The 22,998-nt window shown below is 46.0% G+C and overlaps 1 protein-coding gene across 3 annotated transcripts in view; it reads left to right on the forward strand.

Annotated features, from left to right (window-relative positions):
- Nucleotides 1-12,095: 12,095 nt before the first annotated feature.
- The window catches only part of FHOD3 (formin homology 2 domain containing 3), a 447,358-nt gene continuing 436,455 nt past the window's right edge, over nucleotides 12,096-22,998 (forward strand). For 2 of the 3 annotated variants that reach the window (XM_012656604.1, XM_012656605.1), the window contains exon 1: nucleotides 12,096-12,370. In XM_012656604.1, coding sequence (XP_012512058.1) covers nucleotides 12,206-12,370 — 165 coding nt within the window. In that variant the 5' untranslated portion in view covers nucleotides 12,096-12,205. The remainder of the gene's footprint in view (nucleotides 12,371-22,998) is intronic. The other variant, XM_012656603.1, reaches the window with a different exon arrangement.

Raw genomic sequence — 22,998 nt, forward strand, 5'->3', positions numbered from 1 at the left:
CGGGAGGCTGAGGCAGGAGGATCGCTTGAGCCCAGGAGTTTGAGGTTGCTGTGAGCTAGGCTGATGCCATGGCACTCCAGCCTGGGCAACAGAGTGAGACTCTCTCTCTCAAAAAAATAAATAAATAAATAAAATGATACTACACACAAAGTTTGGTCCCTAGTTTAAGAAAGAACTTATAAAAGCTGTTGAAACATGGCTTCAGCTAAGAAATCCCAATGGAATTTAAATGCTTATGTTGAATTTATAATAGTTGGACCCTTTCAACATGTTTTGTTTTGTGGTTCAAGTTAACCTTTTTAAAACATAAAGTTGCTTAAATATTCGGAGTTATTCATTCACTCAGCAATAATTAAATCTTACCAGCGGAAGCATGGTGGCTTCCCTATGTTGTCATAAGACATGGAGGAAAATAGCTCATTTAGTGACTTAGTAGCAAGGCAGTATGTTGGAATTTTGGCTGCAGTAACTGAAGATGAGTAGAGTTATTGAGATCATACTTTTCTGTATATTGAAAATGCCCTTATTTTCTTAATAAAAATAAGATATTTTAATATTTGTTTGATACTTATGAATATAATGGGCCAGGTACTCTTATTTAATTCTCACAAAACCCCGAGGGATAAGTATAATTATGTCTACATTTTACAAAGGAGGAAACTGAGGCATGGAGAGGCGAAATGACCTGATCAAGATCAGAGAACTTGTACAGAGCAGGGATCAGAGTGGAGCCCAGGTCTGTCTCTTCACTATTGTGATAAATCGCTGAATAATTATAATCATAGGCACTCTTCTAAACACTTCAGTGTTAAATTATTTAACCCTTTTAACAAGTTTATGAGGAATATGCTACTAGTATCATCTCTATTTTAGAGATGAGGAAACTGAGGCACAGAGAGGGAAGTCACTTGCCCCAGGTCCCAGAGCCGGTGAGGCTGGGATTCGAACCCGCGCCTCTCACTCAAGCATCCACGCTCTGCTCATCTCACTCAAGGAAAGCCACTATTGTTTATTAAAACCAAACACATTGCTTTGCTTTTGATACATGTAAAAACATTATAAAAATAAGTATTGGAGAGTGGTTTGTTCACGAGCTGTGGTGGCCACTGTGTGCCTCCCATTGCACTGGGTGGTGATTGTGAGAAAAGGAAAAGCCACAGTTCTTATATTCGGTGAGCTTAGTGGTTCCCATCCGATGATCACAAGACCATGATGCTTTGATGGAGGTCTGGGGGCCAAGGACACATCTAGGAGGGGCCAGGTTGGCCAGAAAGGAAAGCCCCATAGTGATGGTCAAAGCAGCGCCATCTCCTTGGGGTGACAAAGCTGTCCAAGTGGAAGCTGCCAAGCCCACTCCTACCCCAACCACCTGTGGCCTCCAGAGCTTTCGGCAAGAGGAGAGGCGAAAAGGCCTTTTGGAGCATGCTCCAAACTTTCAGTGTGGGGAAAGAAGTCAGGTACTAGAAGGCTGGCTCCAGTGGGTGGTGTTTGTTCCTTCGAGTGACCCTGCCCAGATCACAAGAAGCCATTGAGACCATCCGTGCCCATCTTTCTCAGCTTTCCTTTATCCAGGAGGGAGGCAGTGAGCTGCCGAGGAGAGCACAGGCTGCAGGGACCCAGTGATCCAGAGCCACCTCTAGGACCGAATGCTGGCTGGCATGGAGGAGGCTCCTAACATGAAGGGTCCAAAGCCATTACCGGACAGGTAGTGTTCTGAGCACCTTGCATCTCTGAGAAAGGCTGAGGCTCTTCTTGCTGCGCGGAAGAGTTCAGGGCACCCTTGAAAGCAGAATGAAATCTAGGGTCCACCTGGCAGACGCTTTCAGCCTCTTTTTCCAATTCTCTTTGTGCTGACAGAATTAACTTCTACCTATCTCACTTTGCAGATCCCCAAATTAAGATCATGGCAGTCCCCATTCTATATAAGAAAATTATTGAACATCTCTGAGTCTCATCTGAAAAGTAAGGAAAGCCATGGTACTTATTTCATAAAATTATTTGAAAATCAAATAAGACATTTTGTGTTTAGCGCAGCCCTGCAAAATAACTGTGCCTGAGTAAGCCAAGTCTACCACCTGGTGGCAGCACTAGGTAAGTGCAGATTTTGTTTCTTCAAGAGGCTAAAAACTAGCTTAAATTGGTCAGCAAATCCTATGGCAAACATTATGGCATTTCTGACACTCTACCTGGCTTCCTGAATGGACCAGATTTGAGGAAATTTTCATTATTGATGTTGGAGTTCTTTAAATGTTAATTCCTGATTTATTTTTTGATAAGATTATTTTCAACCTACTTGGCATCAACCGTTCTTTTAGGATTGCCTATTTTTCTTGAGATTTTTGTTTAAGGATGCTGCTCTGAATTGGCTATTTTGTCATGTAGATTCTCTCTCTCTCTATGTGTGTGTGTATGTGTGTGTGACTGTATACATACATATATATAAATACATGTGTATAGAGAGAATGTTTTAATATAGCTTAACAGTTTATATATATATATATGAGGGCTGTATGGAAAGTATCCAGACATTGTTAATATAATGAGAACAGTTACATGGCTGGATACTTTTTGGACATCCCTTGTATAGATATGTATAGAGTTTTAATATATTTATATACGGTTCGCAAATATATATATATATAGACAGAGAGAGAGAGAGAGAGAGAGAGAGAGAGAGAAAGGGAGGGAGAGAGCTTTAATATAGAGTACCTGGTCTCGGCAACAGATCCAGGTTTTATGGGCCTGGAGCTTACACAATTTTCAAGTCGTCTTTAAGGAAAAGAATACAAAATTACAAAATAAAATTAGATAGAAAATATTTACTTGCATAAGAAAAGAAGGGGCATTGGGAGGGGCCCTAAGCTTAAACGTTGCTACTTTTGCAATGAATCCACCTGTGTCTGGTTCTCTTACCTCCTCCTTTCCTGGTGCATCTGAGCACCACCAGCCTCAAGGATTACTGTGGTTGTGCCTTTTGCAGTTTACAGAATGAACCACTTTTTGTTCACCTTCTAAAATAAACAGCCCCATGACGGCCTGTCCTGGTCTTTTCTCTCCGATTTGTGGGTAGAAACGGATTGTTTTGCCATCCCTCTGAATCACTGCTTGTGCCAGTTTGGACAGAGTCTGCCACTTAGACCTGGGGATTTTCTTTCTACAGGGGTGTTGGAGCTTCTGATGCAGGAAGCACGTGCAGTTATCAAAAATTATTCTCCCATTTTCTCCTGGGGTACAGGGAATATATTTGTATCTATATGCATATATACACATGTAGAATGTTTTAATATATCTATCATTTGTGTATGTGTGTGTGTGTATATACATAGAGTTTTAATATACAGTACCTGATCTACATACCAGATACTACATATTTTATATATACTACATATTATATCATGTTTATCCATAGTTTGGTAAAATATCATTGTTTTTGTTTTTTAGCTAACTAGATAACTAGTTAAAACTTTTTAAGCAAAGAGGTGATGCCATCTTATGAAAAAGGATTGAAAATTGGATTCTACCTCCACACAATTGCTTTTCAGTGGCTAAAGTCAATGTACATTTTTTTAAATTATTTTTTTATTTTTTGAGACAGAGTCTCACTCTCTTGCCTGGGCTAGAGTGCCGTGGCGTCAGCCTTGCTCACAGCAACCTCAAACTCCTGGGCTCAAGTGATCCTCCTGCCTCAGCCTCCCAGGTAACTGGGACTACAGGCACGCGCCACCATGCCTGGCTAATTTTTTCTATTTTTAGTTGTTTGGCCATTTTTTTTCTATTTTTAGTAGAGACGGGGTCTCGCTTTTGCTTAGGCTGGTCTCGAACTCCTGAGCTCAAACGATCTGCCCACCTCGGCCTCCCAGAGTGCTAGGATTACAGGTGTGAGCCACCGCGCCTGGCCCAATGTACGTTATTTTTATATTTAGTTTTACTCTAAAGATTTTGCTACTTCAACATGGTCTTCATAAATATATTTAAAGGATGCATAGTTGCATTCATATATTATAAATAATGAAAATATACCCCTACTGATAGACATATAAGTTTCCAGTTTTTAAATTTATAAGTAACACTGCAATAAACCTTGTATATAACAAATGCACATCCTCCTGTATACTTCACATCATCTTTAGACTACTTATAATACCTAATACAATGTAAATGCTATGTAACTTGTTATACTGTATGGTTTAGGGAATGAGAAGAAATAAAGTTCATATGTTTCCAGTACAGATGCAACCACCCATTATTTTTTGAGTATTTTCAATGCAAGTCTGGTTGAATCCACAGATGCAGAACTCATGGATATGGGGGGCCAACTGTACCACAGCAGACGTTCTCAATGACAACATGAAAAATTAGAAGGCAATGAAGCAACGCCTCAAAATTCTGAGTGAAAATCATTTTCACCCTAGAATTGTATATCATGTGTGAGGGACTGTTGCAGAGATGACCACAACAGTTCCTCACATCTGGGTAGTCATGCCTCTCTGCAATGTGACTTTGTTCCTCGCGTCAGGGAGTAGAATCTATTTCCCCACTCCTTGGATCTGGGTTGGCCTTGACTTACTTTGACCAAAAAAAAAAAAAGTGGCAAAACTGACACAGCATAAATTCTAAGCCCAGGGCTCAAGAGACCCTGCAGCTTCTGCTCTTGACCTCTTAGAATGCTACCCTAAGACTACCAGTGGGAAGAAGCCAGATATAGCCTACTTGACGAGAAGCCACCAGGTGGAGAGATGAGCTATCCTCACTCAAGCCCCCTAGACTAACCAGCTGACACCCAGCATAACGTTACCAGACATGGAAGGAGGCTATTTTAGTCCATCGAGCCGTGGTCAAGCTTCCAGATGACTGCAACTGCGTGAGTGACCCCAGCCGAGCCCCGCGCAAATTGCTGATCCACAGAATTAAGAGCAAATAAAATAGTTGTTATTTTAAGCTACTACATTTTGGGGGTAGCTTGTTATGCAACAAAGACTAAATAGAACAGAAATAAATTGGTATCTAGAACTAGAGTGCTGCCATAACAGAAACCTAAATTGTGTGAGAGTGGATCTAGAACTGGGCAGGAGGCAAAGGCTGGAAAAGTGGTGAGGAAACTGCCATTTGGTTTTTTGTTTTTTAAAGATAAGGTCTCACTCTGTTGCCCAAGCTGGAGTGTAGTGGCTGATCATAGCTCATTACAGCCTCCAACCTCTGGGCTCAAGTGAGTCTACTTCCTTAAGCCTCTGGAGTAGCTGAGACTCTAGGCATGCACCACCATACCCTACTAATTAAAAAAAAAAATTTTTTTTTTTTTAGAGATGGGGTCTCACTATGTTGCCCAGGCTGGTCTTGAACTGCTGGCCTTAAGTGTTCCTCCTGCCTCGGCCTCCCAATGTGCCGGGATCATAGGTGTGAGCCACGGCACCTGGCCTGGAAACTGCCATTTAGATCTCTATGCAGATGAGGCCTTTCAAGGGCAGCTCCTCAGACACAAGTCCTCTGATCCAGTGACCCGTGACCTAAAAAGACAAGTTGTCTGCCCCTTACATACTCAATGTATAGTGGTGAGACTGGACAGGATAATTTCAATAGCCTTTGTTCTTTAAAAATAGGCAGTCTGGGAGACACCTAGCAGTCACTGATTCATAGCAATTCTGAACTCCAGCCAGGCACATGTCAGTTTCTCCTACTCCAGCAGAGTAGGGCCAGTTCTGTTTCCTAGGGTGGTTCCCAAGTTCTCTGTTCTTCCTGGTTCTTAGTTGTGTGGCGGATAGAATCTAACTTTTCCAAAAGAAATGGCTCCATGTTTGCAGCTGAGAAGCTTTCTTAGCCTGCTTCTTACCCATTGCACATTGGAGTTCCAGAGTTTTCTATTTTTTTTGAATAATCTGAATCCCTTTTAGTCCAAACTGGTTTGGTCCTTTTATCAATGCAACTGTCTTAAAAACTTTGTGGATTTTCTATGAATCGTATTAGGGTTTATTACACACGTCAAACACTACATCCATTATTCTTTCTCCTTTGGGCCTGCTGGCTGCTGGGGACCATGACTCTTAGAATTCTTACAAGCCCTTTCATCTAAATGAGAGGATCTGCACTAGGCACTACCTTAAATCTTTGAGATCTTAACAAAGGGTCTTACAGCTACATTTCTGAATTGATCTTTACCAAGAGCATTTCTAACTTTGAAGGTCATTTGCTGACTAGACAGACTGGGCATGAGAAATTGTTCATTTTATAACCCAGCGAGTTGTAGGCACTCTATATTTCCTCTAAATACTGCTTGCAAATGGAATTTGTTACAATACACAGTTAGAAACACCTAACAAATACCGTCAACATACTGTCTGGAGATTTCCTTAGCCAGATTTGTAAGTTCATTAGATACATTTTCTATCTTTCAATTTACTCTAGGCAATTGTCTTATGTTTCATTGCTCCATAACAGTTGCAATTTTCTTATCACTTTTCCTAGGCTAGACCTGGCTTCTTCACATGGTATTCTCAGTCCAGCATTCCAAGAGGGTGAAAACAAGACGCTATATAGTCCCTGGAAGCCTAGTTTCAGAAGTCACAAAATGTTACCTCCATCATATTCTATTGGCCACAACAAGTCACAAAACCACCTCCGTTCAAAGAGTGGGGAAATATTAATAGACTCTACTTTTTGATGGGAGAGTGGCAAAGTGATATTGGAAAATGGTGGGAATACAAGTGGTGGGAGGAATTATTGTAGCCACCTTTGCCAACTAAACTACCACACCAAGGCAAGTGGGAGGACAATGAATTAAGATAGTTTGAGACATAAACTTTCTCAAAAATTTACCCTTTCTCATAAAGCTATTGGGGTATATATACCTACCAAAAAAGAGAGTATAAACTGAGAAAGAAAAAGGCAAGTGATCTGGAAACAGGGGCCCTGCATAGGAGAAAAGTCAAGAAAATATCCTGGAGGAGTGGCCAAGGGAGACACATTCCAAATTGGAGCAGGAAGACGGAAGACTCCCAGAAATATGTCACCAAGAAGGATTTTTTTTTTTTTTTTTTTTTGAGACAGAGTCTCACTTTGTTGCCTGGGCTAGAGTGAGTGCCGTGGCGTCAGCCTAGCTCACAGCAACCTCACACTCCTGGGCTCAAGCGATCCTTCTGCCTCAGCCTCCCGAGTAGCTGGGACTACAGGCATGCACCACCATGCCCGGCTAGTTTTTTCTATATATTTTTAGCTGTCCGATTAATTTCTTTCTATTTTTGGTAGAGACGGGGTCTCACTTTTGCTCAGGCTGGTCTGGAACTCCTGAGCTCAAACAATCCGCCCGCCTCGGCCTCCCAGAGTGCTAGGATTACAGGCGTGAGCCACCGCGCCTGGCCGCCAAGAAGGATTCTTATGGCAAAATGTAGAACTGAGAGATTATTTGACAATAGTGAGAGAGGCATTGGCAGAGCTTTTGAAGGTTTAAGAAGACTCATCAAGAAAAAATAATCAAATGAGAAAACAACTGAGGCAAACATTAACTTTAGGAAAAACAAAAAGTTGTGCAAGAAAGGCATGTAATCATGTACATGTAACCATGTACACTACTTGGCACAAAAATGAAAAATATTAACATATTTTTAAAAGTCACTGAATAAGGATTTAACTAAAATTTTGATAAAACTATATTGGGAGAATGAAAAAAAGGAAATGGACTGTAAAGAAGCTAAAATCTTCATGTAGCATGATAGAAAGTCAGCATATTGTCTAAAATTGATGGGTCAAAGTACAGCAATGTACTGTTATTGTTTAGGAACAAGTGCCTCTAGAAAGTGTATGTGGGGGGGTGGCAGTTGTAAAATAGGGGCTGATTTTTTGTTATAATTTTTTATTATTCTTGGCCTTTTAAATGAAGATAAAGCATTCCATTACTTAAAAGTTAATTTAAATAGTATGCTGAGAAAAATACATTGGCTGTTAATCAGAGGAAAAAATTATTACAAATGGCAGTTTCAAGGGAGTTATAGGGGCAAAAATCCTTGAAAAGAATTAAAGATAGCCTATATGGGTAAAAATTTGAAAGGTTTAATTTTAGGTTCCAATTACTATTTGAACTTTTAAGATTAAAATTGAATAAGACAATTTCCAGTACTAAAGGTCTTATAGTTAGTGGGGTAGGCACATGGTAAGCTTATATGTACAATGCACCATGGGAGTGCTATAGTATATAAAGTTATTTGAGATCACTATTTTCTTTTTTCTTGACAGGGTTTCACTCTGTCATCCTGGCTAGAGTGCAGTGGCATGATCACAGCTCACTGTAACCTCAAACTCCTGATTGCTTAAGCAATCCTCTTGCCTCAGCCTCCCAAGTAGCTAGGACTACAGGTGTGAACCACCATGCCCAGCTAATTTTTCTTATTTTTTGTAGAGACGGGGTCTCGCTCTTGCTCAAGCTGGTCTTAAACTCCTGACCTCAAGCAAACCTCCTGCCTTGGCCTTTCAAACTGCTGTGATTACAGGCGGGAGCCACCGTGCCCAGCCTGAGACCACTATTATTGCAGAAAAAAGAGAGACAATCCTTGTTTGGTGTGGAGTTGAAGATGGCTCTCCAAGAGAGTTGACATTAGAAATGAGTGTTGAAGAATAAGTGGGTTCAGCTGACCAACTAGATAGGGAAGAGCGTTCTAGGTTGAGAATCTCACCATGAAAAACCTCAGCATGTTTGGGAAAGGGTAATACATTCAGTGTGGCTTGAGAGCAGGCTGCAAAGAGGGAAATGACCATACATGAGCCTGGAGCGGTAGTCTGGGGCTGGTCTTAGAGGGCCTTTGAGTCATGCCGAGGGGTTTGGAATGTAATGATTTAACCCTAGATGTGACACATCAAATGCACTCGTTAGAATGGTCCCTGGGTCTGGGGAAGCCAGTGGAAGACCCAGTGCAGGATGCAAGTCTGGGGAAGGGAGACTCCTTAGAACACTAGCACAGAAAGTGAGGGCTAAAGAGGAGCAAGGAGTTGAGAAATATTTTAGAAGCTGTTTCAGTGACAACTCATAGTGAACAATTGCAAGATGTAGGAGTCAAAGATGACTTTGATGTCCACTCATTCATCAGGCATTTACTGTGTGTCTTCTCTGTGCTGGGCATAGAGCTGAATACGGTATGGTCCCTGACCTAGAGGAGCTTTCCCTTGAGTGTGAGCACAGAGAAAAAATGAACAGTAACTGTAGCTGTGAGGCTCTACACTCCAATGGCTTGGAGAGCATTGGAATCAGCAAGACAGGCAAGTAAAGCAGCCTGGTAGATTGCAACCTTGCAGAGGAGGTTCTGGGTGGGCAAGAAGGTTGGGTTGAGGGTGTAACTGAGTGTGGTGTGGTAACCAGAGTGGGGCTGAGTTGCCCAGTGAAAATTAGGGCCTAGAAGGTGAGGAGAGCAGACCTCCTGGTGAGTACAGATGCCATATGCGTGCAGGTTTGGTATTGAAGCCACGGAAATCCAAGGGGAATGTGAAGAGGGCCACGAGGAGGACAGAGCCCAGAAAGACTTGAGAAAGAGCTGTTGAAGGAGGTGGAGGAGAACCCAGAATGGGTAGAGCTATTGAGCTGAGGGGAAGGGAGTCTGAGAAAGGAGAGGTCTATGGTGACTGATGCTGCCAAGAAAATGGGTAGCAGGGCTGAGGTATCTTACAGATGAAGCATATAGGCTAGCACTGATGATCTTAGAATGACATGGATGGGGGTTGCCCTCCAGATGCCGTGCAGGGTGGAGATCAGGTGGTGAGGATGCTGAGGAAGGAATATGGCTCTCTCTTTCAGAAGTTGCTTAGGAAGTGACGAAGACATAAGCCAGGGAGCTAAAGTGAGAAGTGGGCTTCATAAAGATGTAGCTAAAGATGTAGTCCCAGCTACTCAGGAGGCTGAGGCAGGAGGATTGCTTGAACCCAGGTGTCTGAGGTTGCAGTGAGCTATGATCACACCACTGCACTCCAGCCTGGGCAACAGAATAAGATCCTTTCTCTAAAAACAAAGAAAGAAAAAGAAACTGCAGGGCCTCTTGTTAAAAAATTATTAAGAATTTCAAGACAGCAACAGAGCATTAAACAAGTTTGGGGCCCTTTAAGTGCACGGCCCTGTATGTCTGCACAGGTTGTACACCCAGAAGCTGGCCCTGATTCTCAGCATAAGGAGCTCAGGGAGGAAGGAAGAAGGGGCTGGATCAGAGACAAAGCCTGCTCCGAGAGCAGGTGGGAGGGGAGGGACCCAGGGGCCAGGTGGAGATAGAGCCTGAAGAGGAGGAAACACAGGACTTGATGAGCTCCTGAGATGGGGAAATGGATGATGGAGAGGAGATGGAAGACAAAGATGAAGGACGAAGAGGAGGGGGCGCTGGAAGTTCATACTAGATGAACTTCTTCCAGTTCATGCTGCAGAAATGATTTTCTTTACTGAATAATCCATGGGTGGAGGAAAGTGGCAGAAATGCGCAGCAGCATGAGGGGAGTCAGAGGCCGCACTGAGCAGTGCCAGGGGCCACTGAGGGGCCCCCTATTGTTCCGGCAAGTGTCATTCCCTAACACTATCAGCAGGCACGCGCAAAGGGGGCAGGGCGAGCAAGGTGCCCAAAGCGCTGGTGAAGCTGAGGGAGGGGTGTGGCAACGAGACCCCTGAGATGATGAGCTGGGAGCCAAGTTGGGACAGCGATGAGAAGTGGGTGGCCAGGACCGGAGGGCGCTGTCATTGAGGAGGGAGGTGGACATGAAAGTGGCAGCATTAGAAGAGTAGAATTTGTGGGTTTAGTAGTCTGGCCATGAGGAGATGGTGAAGCAGGTGTAGGGCCAGTCTAAAGAACTCACTCAAGAGTTAAGTGGCAAAGTAAGGAGAGCCAGAAGTTCCGCTGGAATGAGCAGACGCGTCATGGAATAATTATTATTTTAAAACCAGGCATAAATGGGCACGTGGCAGGGAAAGAGAGCAGGAGAGGGAAAGGTTCAAGACGCTGGAGAGGCTGCCAAGTGTGGGATAGGGGTTTCTCCTCCCTTGAAACCAGAGGAAAGGGAGACAGACACTTATAAAGCTGCCTGGTGACGACTCGGTGTTAAAGAGAGATTGGGTATTATCAGTGCAACAACCTACGTGGGGTGGCGGGGAGGAACCCGGAACTCCGCAGTGGCCCGGGAATAGGGAGAACCGTGAATTCTCATTGGAAACGAAGGGGGTCGCCCGTGAGCAGCGAAGAGAGCGCCGGGAGGCGGCGCCGAGTCCCGCTGCTCCTGCCTGGCCCAGGCGAGGCGGGCAGGCTGCAAACCTCCCTCCAGGTCCCTGGGTTACAAGGGGATCCCTGGCTTTCCACCGCCCCTCCGCAATTCCGAGACCTCTCCGGAAGCGCCCCCGCCCCCGGGCCAAACGAGGTCCAGTTAGGGCTTTTGGAGATCTAACTGGGGAGAGAGGCCGTGGTGATGCAGAGGTTCCACCAGCACCCGCCGGGTGCCCTGGGGCCAGGCCCGACGCTGGAGTCCCGGAGTGGAGCCTCGCAGCTCCCATGCCTCTCCCCTGGCGCCCCCTAGGCTTGTGCCTTGAGAAGAGCAGCCCAGGTTCCCCGGCTGCCCCTCTTCTTTCTTAGCTTTCTTCACCCCAGGGGAAACCTCCCCGTAGCCCTCGCCTCGGCTCCGGGTCGCTGCCACCACCCCTCTTGCTGTCGGGGGCCGGTTCCCTCGTCTCCCGGTGCCCAGCGGAGGTATTCCGAATCGGGCAGCAGGAGCGGGCCCCACAACCTTCTGGAAAGGGTTAAGCCCTCTCCAGGTGGGGAAGAAGCCGGAGGGCGGCCCTGTCTCCCCATCTCCCCCCAACCCAGTCCCCTGGGCTCCGAGAGGTGCAGCTCGGCCCAGGGCCGCGGGGCGCACGTGCAGTCGATTCTGCTCGCCCGTGGTCTCCGCCCCGCCGCCGGCCTTTGGCGCAGGGCTGCGGATGCCACGCGAGCCGTTCTCCCTCTCCCTTTCCCGGCGGCGGGTCCCGTGGGTCGCGGCAGCCCAGCCGGGGGCCGGGAACACGGAGGAGGGGAGGAGCCGGAGGTAGAGGGGAAGGAGGGGACCTCCGGCCCCGCCCCCGCCCCGCCCCCCGCGGCCGGAGCCCCGGCTGCAGCCGGGCGCGCAGGATCTGAGAGCCCGCGAGCCAGCGAGCAGCGGCTGCGGCCACCCCTGCGCGCAGCGATCGGGGCGTCCCGGCCCGCGCCCCCCGCGGCAGGGATGCATCATGGCCACGCTGGCTTGCCGGGTGCAGTTCTTGGACGACACGGACCCTTTCAACAGCACCAACTTCCCCGAGCCCAGCCGGCCACCGCTGTTCACGTTCCGCGAGGACCTCGCGCTCGGTACCCAGCTGGCCGGGGTCCATCGGCTGCTGCGGGCGCCGCACAAGGTACGGCCCTGCGGGGTGGCCGGGCCCCCAGGACGCAGCCCGTGCCGCGATGCGCTCAGGGGTAGGGGCGCCGTGGGCGGGCGCGCCGCGGGCTGGCTTGGATGGGCGCGGCCCCGGGGGACAAGCGCCCCAAAGTAGAACCCCCTCCCCGTTAGGCTCAGGGACCCCGGGTACCCGCCGGCTGGCGCGGGACCCTCCCGAGCGGGCGGGAAGGACAGCCAGAGCCGGGGGCGGGCGCGGCCGAGCAGGTGCCGCGCTGCCGGAGGCGGGATGGAGAAGGTTCCCCGGCGCGGCGCCGTTAGCTCGGCTGGGTGGGCGGGGTGGGGATCGGACGTCGGCAGTCGGCCCCGGTACCCGGGCGGGCACCGAGCTGGGCGCAGAAAGAACCCGGGTCCTGTGGGATGGGGTCCCTTGGAGGAGATCCCTGAGTGACGCCGGGGACAAAATCTCTCTCAGGCCTCTGGGGCCGCTGCAGGCGGCCGCGCGACCCTCGCGACAAAGCACGCTTCCCGGGGACACCTCCCCCTCCCCCGGACGGGCACCGCCGAGGACGCAGACCGCGCACTGTGGTAGCGCGCGGAGTATCCCCTTTTTCTTCTGAGAAGCAGGTGGCCTTGGGAACCTTGAGGAGCAGTCGCCGTGGGAGGAGGGGCGGGGGCGCGGAGGGGCGGTGCTTTCACAAAGCCTCAGCCTGGTAGCCCGAAACGAGTGTCCCCTGGGAAGAATGGCTTCTCAGTCCACCCGTTAGAGAGGGTGTCTTTTTTTTTTAAAACCCTTTTCAAGAGGACAGGCGTCTTGCAAAGTATTTGTTGTAAAGAGCTGGGCATTGAAAGCTAATCATTTAGTTACCAAGGAAAACCCTTCCTCCCACTTAAACAGATTGAATGCAGCTTGAAGAATTAACTCACCAGTATATTTTCTGCTTAGGGTTCATATCAAAGCTTGGGGATGATTTCTTTCTTGAGTATCAACATTGATATATATTTGGAAGAAATAAACCCTAGCCTAAAGGAACAAAATTGATTTAAAAAAATTCTTCAGATTTCTGTATGATGTTCACCTGCTTTGGAAGTAGGGGAGGAGGTTACAGTGTGTGGAAACCGGTGGACTTTGGCAGCGGTGTTTTTCCTTCTCTCTTAGTGTATCAGTGCTCCCCCTACTTAATTAGTAACTGTTTTCCAGGAATAAGGAATGGGGCAGTTCTCTCCCATTCTGCCCGTGTTGGTGCAGGATGGATACAGTCACCAGACATGGAAACCTCTGTGGCCATGAAAGCATGTTGGATTGGGAGACAGAGGGACAAAATGCTGTATTATGGATTCAGCTTATCAGAATCACTTTTGGAAATTATTTGGTTCTTCTCAATTAGTGGATTCAGTAAAAAGTTTTCAAAGAGCTTCTTCTACATCGCGATTATTCCATTCATTATGGTCTCTGATTACAGTGATCTTTTGTTGAAACCACCGAAGACTCATAATTGTGGCCCTGTGACCTTGAAGTGGTTTCCTTGGATTTCAAACCCTATATGCACGGGCTGACCTTTCCAGCTGGGAGCTGAAGTATGTTTTTATGTTTCCATGGAATAGCCCCATAGTTTTTGATCCAGTGTTCCTGGTCTGGTAGGAGGAAATCCTGACGCTGCAGCATGGTCCCTCCTCCCTACCCCCACTTAGAAGACACAGCACAGCCGTTGTACCGGCTCCTAGAACTTCCGAAGGCGTCCTTTGTGGAATGAGCAGAACCAGAAGACGTGCTGCAGGGACCCTTGACCCCTGTCTTGAGGACAAGCCAGGCTCAGTCTCAGAATCTTTTGCCCGAGGACCCCTGCAGTATCTTCAGATATCTGGCATTGCTCTTTCCATCTGGAGCAGAGTCAGTGGCTAACTCTATTAACCAGGGTTTCTGTAAGGCAGAGGTCAGGGCATTTATGTGCTTGGGTACACGTTCATATTGTTCAGATGGTAGTTAATTTCTGGCAGAGAATTGTAAAATTGGCTGACCCACCGGTGATAGAAAGAGCCAGTGAGTTGGGAGTGCCTCGCCTGTAGTGTGTGCTCCGTGGGGATTCTCAGTGCGTGATATCATTTAATACTACACAGCACCACGAAGTAGAGGTTTTTATGACCCCTGTTTTAGAGATGAGGAAATTGAGGCAGAGTGATTAAATAACTCATTTTTCTGCTACAAGTGGGGCGCTGAGATTCAAAGCAGGCCTGTGTGATTGGAGATCTCAGTGCTGTTCCATTCCCTGTGACAGAAGCCGTGCCTCCTGGGGCCTCTGTTCCATTACCTTGGGGAGTTCACTCTATCAGCTTACAGGGCCAGGCACTTTTTGGCCCAGGGGCAGGTGAATGTTACAAGCATGAGTAAGAGCCTTGAGGCAGAATTTCTCGCCTGGTAGAGTTCATGGTCAGAAGTGGAAACATTGTTTCCAACCCTGCTGTGAATTAGCTAAAGCCTTCCCAGGGCCCTGCCACTGATAAGGCTTCCTGTGCCACAGGGAATGCTTCTCCCAGGTCCCATGGAGCCTGGCTTAGGCAAGAGGGGGTGTTCCTTGTGGGGAGGGTGTTCTGGGTGGTAGAAAGACGGGAGGAGCACGAGCATGGGACATGCAGACATTCTCAGTGGTCTCCACTGTCCTGCACGTCTAAGTCCCTGGAGAAGTCAGCTTTGGATTGAAGGAGATCACACGTACAGAAAAGAGTACAGGGCATCGTGTGCCGCTGGAGGAATTTTCACAAAGGGAACACACCTGTGTAACCAGCTCTGAGCAGGCCCCTTCAGACCGTCCAAATTTTAAAAGTTCTCCCGGGGGATTCTCCTGGGCTGGGAACCTTTGAACTGGACAATCTCTCAGGCCTTTCTTGGGTGGACATCTTTTCTTAACCTCGTGATATATTAATTTAGCTCATGTCTGCTGATTCCATTCGAACTTGTTCATTTAATGAAACTGTTGTCTTGGGCGAAAACAATAAATTGTGTTTATTGTACTTCATCTCATCTTTTTATAGTAGTTCCAGTGAGGATGACTAAATGATCATTAGTTTGGTTACACAAAGGTCAAAACAGGTGCTGTATTCTCAGCGGGGAGGTGTTCATTTTGGCGGTTATATGTTTTGGCTGGACTAGGTGAGGACTTCCATTTCTGTTTTCAAATGCTGCATAACTAGGTGTTTATTTCTGGCTTAATATTTTTAAAGAAAAACTATAATTATGGGACCTCTAATTTAGAAAAAAACCATGCAGTAGAGTTAGTAGAAATTTAGAATAAAACTGTACAGTAGAATTAGTAGAATCATAGGCCTTTTAAAGCTTAATATGTGTTTGGGTTGATTGACACTAAGCGCATTTAAAGATTTAAGGATTCCTTTATCCCTTGGATAGACAAAACTGGAATTGTAGAATATTTTGACAAAAAAAGAGATGACTAGCTTACATGTCAAAGTGGCAGTTATGACTTAATAATTTAATTCAGGAAGTGTTTTGTTGCCTGCTCTGGGCTGGGCAGAGTGGAGTTATAATAACTACTGCATCCTAGGCATTTGCCTGCGCCAACGAGCATCCTAGACAGGCATCACCTCTCCAAGCCCATAATGGTCATGGGACCAGGGCCCCATGGTACTGATTCTGTTGCATCTGACAGCAGGAGAGACCAAGATTGGAAGGAAATCCCCTGGTCACATGAGTGAGAGCTTCCTGAGTTGGCATTTGAAGCAGGTGTAAGCTCTTAAGGACTCCACTTTTGTGTCTTGAATGTTCTCCTTCTAGGCAGCCTGCCCACGTTCTAGGGTGTGTCCACTCATTGGATTAGCCTTGAGTGTATCGTGTTCATTCCTTTCTCGCTACCTTTGTCTTTGTCATTATCTCGCTGCCTCAGCTATCCCATCTGTGGAACAGCTGATTGCAGTGAGGCCTAGATCCTTGCTATTCTAGATGTGGGCAGGGCATCACCTGGGCTCTTGTTGGAAATGCACACTCTCAGGCTTCCCCCTTGCTGAGTCAGAACATGCATTTTCCTAAGATGCCCTGATGATTCCTGTGCACACTACAGTCTGAACAGCATGGGTCACAGGTGGTTTAGGTCAGGCTCTCAGGACACGCAGGTTCTCGCTGTCTCCCCTGTTCACAGATAACTTCCTTGAGGGTGAAGACCTGTCCAGTTCTCCACTGTTCCCCTTGAAGCTGAGTAGTGCTAAGACAGCAGAGTGTGCACTAAGGTGATTGATCCGTGTAGTTTTAGAACACAAATCCACCGGTATTATTGCACTAATGAATTTCCACCTTAATCCTCTTAAGGGACACATCTGTTTGCTACATTACATTAAGATTTTTAAAAGATGAGATCATTAGTAAACTTGGCAAGTGTGTTGTGTCATAGCATTTTAGGACACCACTGTTTAAGAATGTTGTATGAACTGCTAAGAACATCTCCGTGCAAGCAGAGTTGAATTTGACTCCACTGTAATTAGCTCAGTTGGTTGGAGCCTCGCTATTGAGTTCAGGATCATGGGATTGAACCCTTTATGGGTCAGCTGGCTTTGTTTCATGCATGGCCACAGACCATATCGGTAACCCAGCCAGACATCCAGCAGGTGCTGTCATGGCTCCTTGCAAGGATCTGGGTTGGAACAGACCGGCAGCAATCTTTGGGAAGGAAGGGGCTACCGTGTAATGAGCTTGTGTTGGGGACTGCACTGTAGGCCTCCATGTATAACTTCATTTATCCTCACAACAACTCTAGCAGGCAGACAGATGAGGAATTCCCAGTTAACAGATGAGGAAACTAAGGCACAGGGAGATTAAGCAGGTTGGCTGAGGCCACGCTGCTTTTAAGTGAAGGAGCTGAGATTTAAGGTCAAGTCTTTTTTTACTCCAAAGCCTGTAGCCAACTGTGTCCCATTATTAGAAAAACGAGCAGAGCACATGCTCTCTGCGCCGGTGGGGTGGGGTGTGGTTGATTGTATGTCGCCTTTGCACGCGGCTGCCTGTCACAGGGCTGTGGTTTAAATGGTTGTGCTCTGGTAAGTCCTTCCAGGGTTGATGCTCTCTGTGAGTCTGTGCCTTTTGTCCTCGGAGTCCAACATGAGCCCTTCTGGAAAGCAACAGGACTGCCATTGCCCTCCCCCTCTGGACTCTGAATTGTTAGCTCTTAATGGTGGCAGCTTTAAAACTGATTAACATGCTGAGGCCAATTTAGGAACACCCCTCCTCCACCTCCTTTCTTCCCATGGATTATTTCTCTCTGAAGGTGAAAGTTTTGAACACATGGGAACTTTTCCTTCTTCAGATGGAGGACAATCATCTGCTCCTGGCAACCTCCAACACCTCATCTCATGGTGACACTCCTGCTGCCTGTGGCTGGCTTAGTGGTGTAGCCAGAGTCTTGGGTTTGTCAGTACCTGCTCCTTTATAGAGACAGACTTCTTTGGGGTCTGTGGGGAGGAGGTGGGGGACTGTTTCTGGTCCTTGTTCTGAAAGGACCGGAAGCAGTCTTCCCCATAGCTTAATGGGGAAAATTAAGTTACAAGGAGTGTTAAGCCTCACCACAGGGATGTAATCAGCAAAATCCAGATTGTGGGAAATGACAGTTTCTCTGACAGATAAATAGTAAAGAAAAAAGAGACGGAAGGAAACCTTAGGTGAAAAGAGATTTAGAAGATCTATCAAGCAGCGGCAATGTGTGGCTCTAATTGCATGCTCATTCAAACACATCGTAAAGAAATATTTGAGATCACTGGGGAAAGGTGAACAGTGACTGATATTTGATAGTAAAAATTATTAATTTTAAAGTGTGATAATAGTATTGTGGTTATGTTTAAATAAGAGTTTATGTCTTTCAGAGGTACATGCTGAAATATTTACAGATGAGATTATATGATGTCTGAAATTTGCTTCCAAATGATCCAGGATGAGGAACAAGTAGATGGATCAGTGGACAGATGGAATAAGACAGACCATGAGTTAGAGCTGGATTATGGGTACATGGAGAGGGGTCATGATACTACTTTCTATACTTGTGCATATGTTGAAATTTTTTAATAAAGGAGCTGAAACAATTAGGTTACGATTCCAGCGTTCCCTTTGGGATCAGAGCTCTTTCATTAAGCCTCACTGTGTGTTCTGAGCTTGTTTGCTGTGGCTGAAATGGCAACCCAGTGAATTTTGTGTCGTACCTCCACTGATACTTTTCTTCCTACCCCGATGATTGCATTCTCCTTGGGATCTTAGAACAACAATGGTAGGACACCAGTCTTTTTGTGTTCAGGGTGTCATTCTAGGCTCAGTCAATTCCCGTGACGAAGTAAGCAATCAGTTACATAAACTGTCCCGTTTAGTAAAAGAAATGCTAAAGTAGAGATGTTAAACCTGCGGCCTCAGTATATGCCCCTGTAGTTTTGCTAAGGCTATGATAATGATGCAATTAGAAAGGCACTTGGTTTCCCAGTGGCTACTGAAGCCTGTGGCATGCCCGCATAGCCACACCAGGGGCCAGCCCGATTCCCAATGAGCCAGCTTATGCCTCCACCTTCAGTCTGCCAAAAAAGTAGATCTCAGTTTAAGGCGAATAGTAGTGATGTTGTAATGTATATGACAATGCAAGTTGATCATATACCTTGGCTCTTTATGATTACAGTCAACTTTGATTTTCTATGGGCAGATTAATCTATTGTGGATTAACTATTGAAGAGAGGAGAAGATAGATGATTTTTGAAAAAAAATTACTGTGAGTCAGCAAAAATATATATCCAGAAGTTTCTCTATTTTTAGAGAGGCGTAGTAACAAATGGAATCCACATTGTATCTATTTATGAACTGGGAGCATAACTTCTCTTCACTGGTTTTTGTAGTCTAGAAATTAAAATGTTAGACTCGGAGGAAAAATGTTTAATGTTAGAAAATAAGTGTTAAAATCTTTGATCAAGTTGAGAAAAGGGAAAATGTTAAAACAATTTGCAGTTCAATATAGAACAGTATTCCTAGATTTGGCAAAAAAAGAAACAAGTTTATTTCTCATTTAATATTTTTAGCATTCTTGAAAAAGAGAAAACCAAGAAGGAAGCTCCTTTGGTGTTGATATGGCTACCCTGCCTCCTTGGGCACTGACTTTTATAGCAGGGAATGAAATGCCAGGGTCTTATCCAGAGTATGTGGGACAAACCCAAGATTTTTTTAAGTTCTCAGAATAGAAGATAACACACCTATCTTCTGACTGGCTCATCAGAGCCAAAGAGTGGCTTGGGGTTTATAGCAGAGGCTACTAGCTTGCATGGCTGTTGTAGACTCTGACAAGTGGGCGACTCGCAGCGGTGGGTCCTTGAAAGAGAGGATGAGGAGGAGGATCCTTCTGGCCCAACCAGGGTTACACACAGCCTGCGGCCCTACAGAAGCAGATACAAATGACATGTTATATCCCTTTAGCACTTGTTTTGTTTTATCTATGATTTGAGGTCACCTTCTCCAACTCTCTCCCCGTTATAATTATTACTCCAGCATCAATGGGAACATCCCTCACAACTCATGAAAACGAGTATGTGGTGAACCAGGGCTGAGACCACTGGTTTACACAATGCTTTCCCCCTCCTATTTCTGCAGTTTTATTAAATGAAAGCAAAATTTAATATTGTTAAGGGTGCTGCACCCTGGCAACCCAGATTTTAACCCCTGTGGACAATTAGGAGGAGACTTCTTTCTGGGAGTCATTGCTATGGCCCCTCTGGCTTCGTTATGTATGTGCCTGTATGTATGTATGTTTTTGTGCTATGTATGTATGTTTTTGTGTCTGTATGTTCTTGTGCTAACACTGCACTGTCTTACTGTAGTTTACGGTGAGTCTAGATGTCTGGCGGGGTGGAGGCTTCTTGCTTGTCTTGGAATGTAGTCATTAATAGAAAAAGAGGGAATGGTTAGAGAGAACCAGATATCATCCATTCAGTGATTTTAATGTGAAGGAACAGGCTAGGCAAGAAGCCTGTAGACCAGCCAAAGAGGAAAGAGACATTTTAAAAATGAGGGGTCAGGTCATGTCACTCCCCTGCTCCAAACCTCCCTTAACCTTCCTGTCATTCGGGGTGAACTCCAAAGTCCTTGAATGGCTGGTCCACTGCTCCCTGAGGACAGAGTTTTTAATTTGTTTTTTTATTTTTTAAACTGTTTTGTTTACCGATATAGCCCAAGAGCCTAGAACAGTGCCTGGCACATAGTATGTGTACAGTGAATATCTGTTGAGTAATTGCATTATCCTAATTTAGAGTTGGAGGGGAGGAAGAATGGTCTGCTCGTATGAGCTGTCTCCTTGCAGAAGTCCCTTCTGTGAAGCCTCTGATTGGGAGAACCTTCTGGTTGCCCCCTGTCTTCAAGTGCAGCCTTCCCCATTTTTGAACTTAAATTATCAGAAGACCATTTCTCTCTAATTTTTACTTGGATAGATGGGTCCTCATATCACCACAGATGGAGATGGACATGGCCTGGACAATTAATTGGTTGCCTGTGCCCAAGAGGATGGAAATAGGATGGATAAGACAGGAGAACCATGACCCCAGGGTTTGGTAATAGAGTGACCTGTGACCTACGACCGGCAGATAGTGCCCAGAGAAGGTTGCTGCAAGTATCAAACCTGTTACCTTCCCTTGTGGTGGCAGAAGTAAAAAGCTGGTTTATTTCCTTGTGAAAGCTGAGTAACATGGACTGTTTTTATTACCCCGATCAATGTATGTCTGTTGATGTGTATGTCTCTCGTACCCTAAAGCATCTTCACACTGTATTCCGTGTAGCTGTGAACTTAAACAGTGTGCGGGGAATCAGGATGGCATCGCTGGGGAGAGGTTCCTACTGACAAAGCTATCCTCAGTCAGGGAAAGACCAAGAGGCAAAGATTCCACCTTTGTACGACAGCATCTGGTCCCATCACAGAAGGAGCACATGTGTAAATTTGGAGACTACAAAAAAGCGTGATGAAGAAATGCAATCACTTTTCTCACCACCCAAAGGAAACCACTCTTCACACTTTTGTGTCTTGCCAGAATTTTAATATCTATTCATATTAAAACATGACATAATAGCTGAATACTTTCCCAAGTCATTAAATATTGTGAAGTACTTCATCTTTAATGACAGCTTGGTAATGCAGTCTGTGCCTACACCATGATCCATGTAACCATTGTTCCCGGTTCCATGAGGGAAACTGCTCTGTCTTCCTCAGTGTTTAATTTTGTCCTATACTTGGTACTTAATAAGTATTCATTAAATGAATGCATAAATGAATGAATCGTTGGATGTTTAGGTAGTTGCCCATAAGGAAAATATAGATAATGCTGAAATATATGCACTTGCAAAAAATAAATCTTTCTCATATCTGATTACTTCCTTATGATGAATTTCTAAATGTTTAATTACTGAGTTGAAGAGTAAAGATTTCATCTTGGATGGGAGCAGTTTCCTCCACTTTAAGCACTGGAGGTGGCTGGAAAGATGGTCTGTAAATTAACATAGAGCTGGGGAAGAGCTGGGCCGTGTTATGAAGCCCGGCTCCAGCCTAGTTCCTTTCTGTTTTTGTATAGCTGATGTCACCCCTGAGAGTGACATTTGAACTCTGGGAATACCACCAGGTGGTATTCAGAGATGATTGTTAAACCCCTGAATAAATTATGTGTATGTATCCCATTACCTCTCTCTATTTTGAAGGACAGAAACCATACTAGGCACTCCTGGCACCCCCTGATCCACCCAGGCTGTGCACCGGGCACCCTCCAACCCAGGGTGCTCTGGCTCTTACTGCATCCCGTGACTGTGTCTCCCCCCAGGTGTAAAGCCCTAGTAGCAGGAAGCTCATTAATTCACCTTTCATTTCAGAGTTCCTAGGACAGTGCCTGATACGTAATAAATCCTAATGAATATTTTTTGAATATTTGCAAGAACATTAAGGGGGAAAAAGTACAGTGTATGTTTATATACACGATGATCGCAACAGTAGAAAAGTGTTTTTGGGGTAGACTCTTAATCTTCAAAAGCTTATGTGCTCAGACCTTTGTCAGATCCCTACTCTGTCAACATGATTTGTATGTGTTATAACTCCCCAGCGCACGTACATCGCAGGTGAGTGTGGTAGAACCAGCTCTTCAGTGTATCAAATGCTTGTTTCTGGCTTTCTCCATACTGGGTCTGCTCTAGGGTATCAGACAGGAAGGTATAAGCTTGCAAGGAAGCCTCGAGTTGGCAAGAGAAGGCACACTGTCCTGGGTGGGTGTGGACAGGTCTGGGGGCTCCCCTGGGTGGGGGTGGCAAGTCTCCCCTGTTGGAGGGAGACCTGGGCCAGACTTGAGGCCTGCTGTCTGGAATGGGGCAGCACCGTCTTGTGAGCCAAGTGTTCCTCGATTGCCTCTTACCTGAGCCCTGTTCCATGTCCCTGCTGGTGGTGAGCCGTGGGGAGGGAGAAGAGCTTTGTGAGCTTGTGTGAGGGCCAGGGTCCCTGAGGCCGGTGTGGCTGAGGGGGCTGCAGCAGCTGTGATTAGTGGGACATTCCAAGAGGAAAGTGGATCTGGGGAGACAAGAGTGGTGGCCGCAGAGTCCAGCTGGCCTTCTTCCCACAGATGGAAATTCTGCCTTTTGCCAACGGAGGAGGCGCTGGGTAG

This window comes from Propithecus coquereli, unplaced genomic scaffold, assembly GCF_000956105.1.
Source record: "Propithecus coquereli isolate 6110/MARCELLA unplaced genomic scaffold, Pcoq_1.0 Scaffold51, whole genome shotgun sequence".
Classification (NCBI taxonomy): Eukaryota; Metazoa; Chordata; class Mammalia; order Primates; family Indriidae; genus Propithecus; species Propithecus coquereli.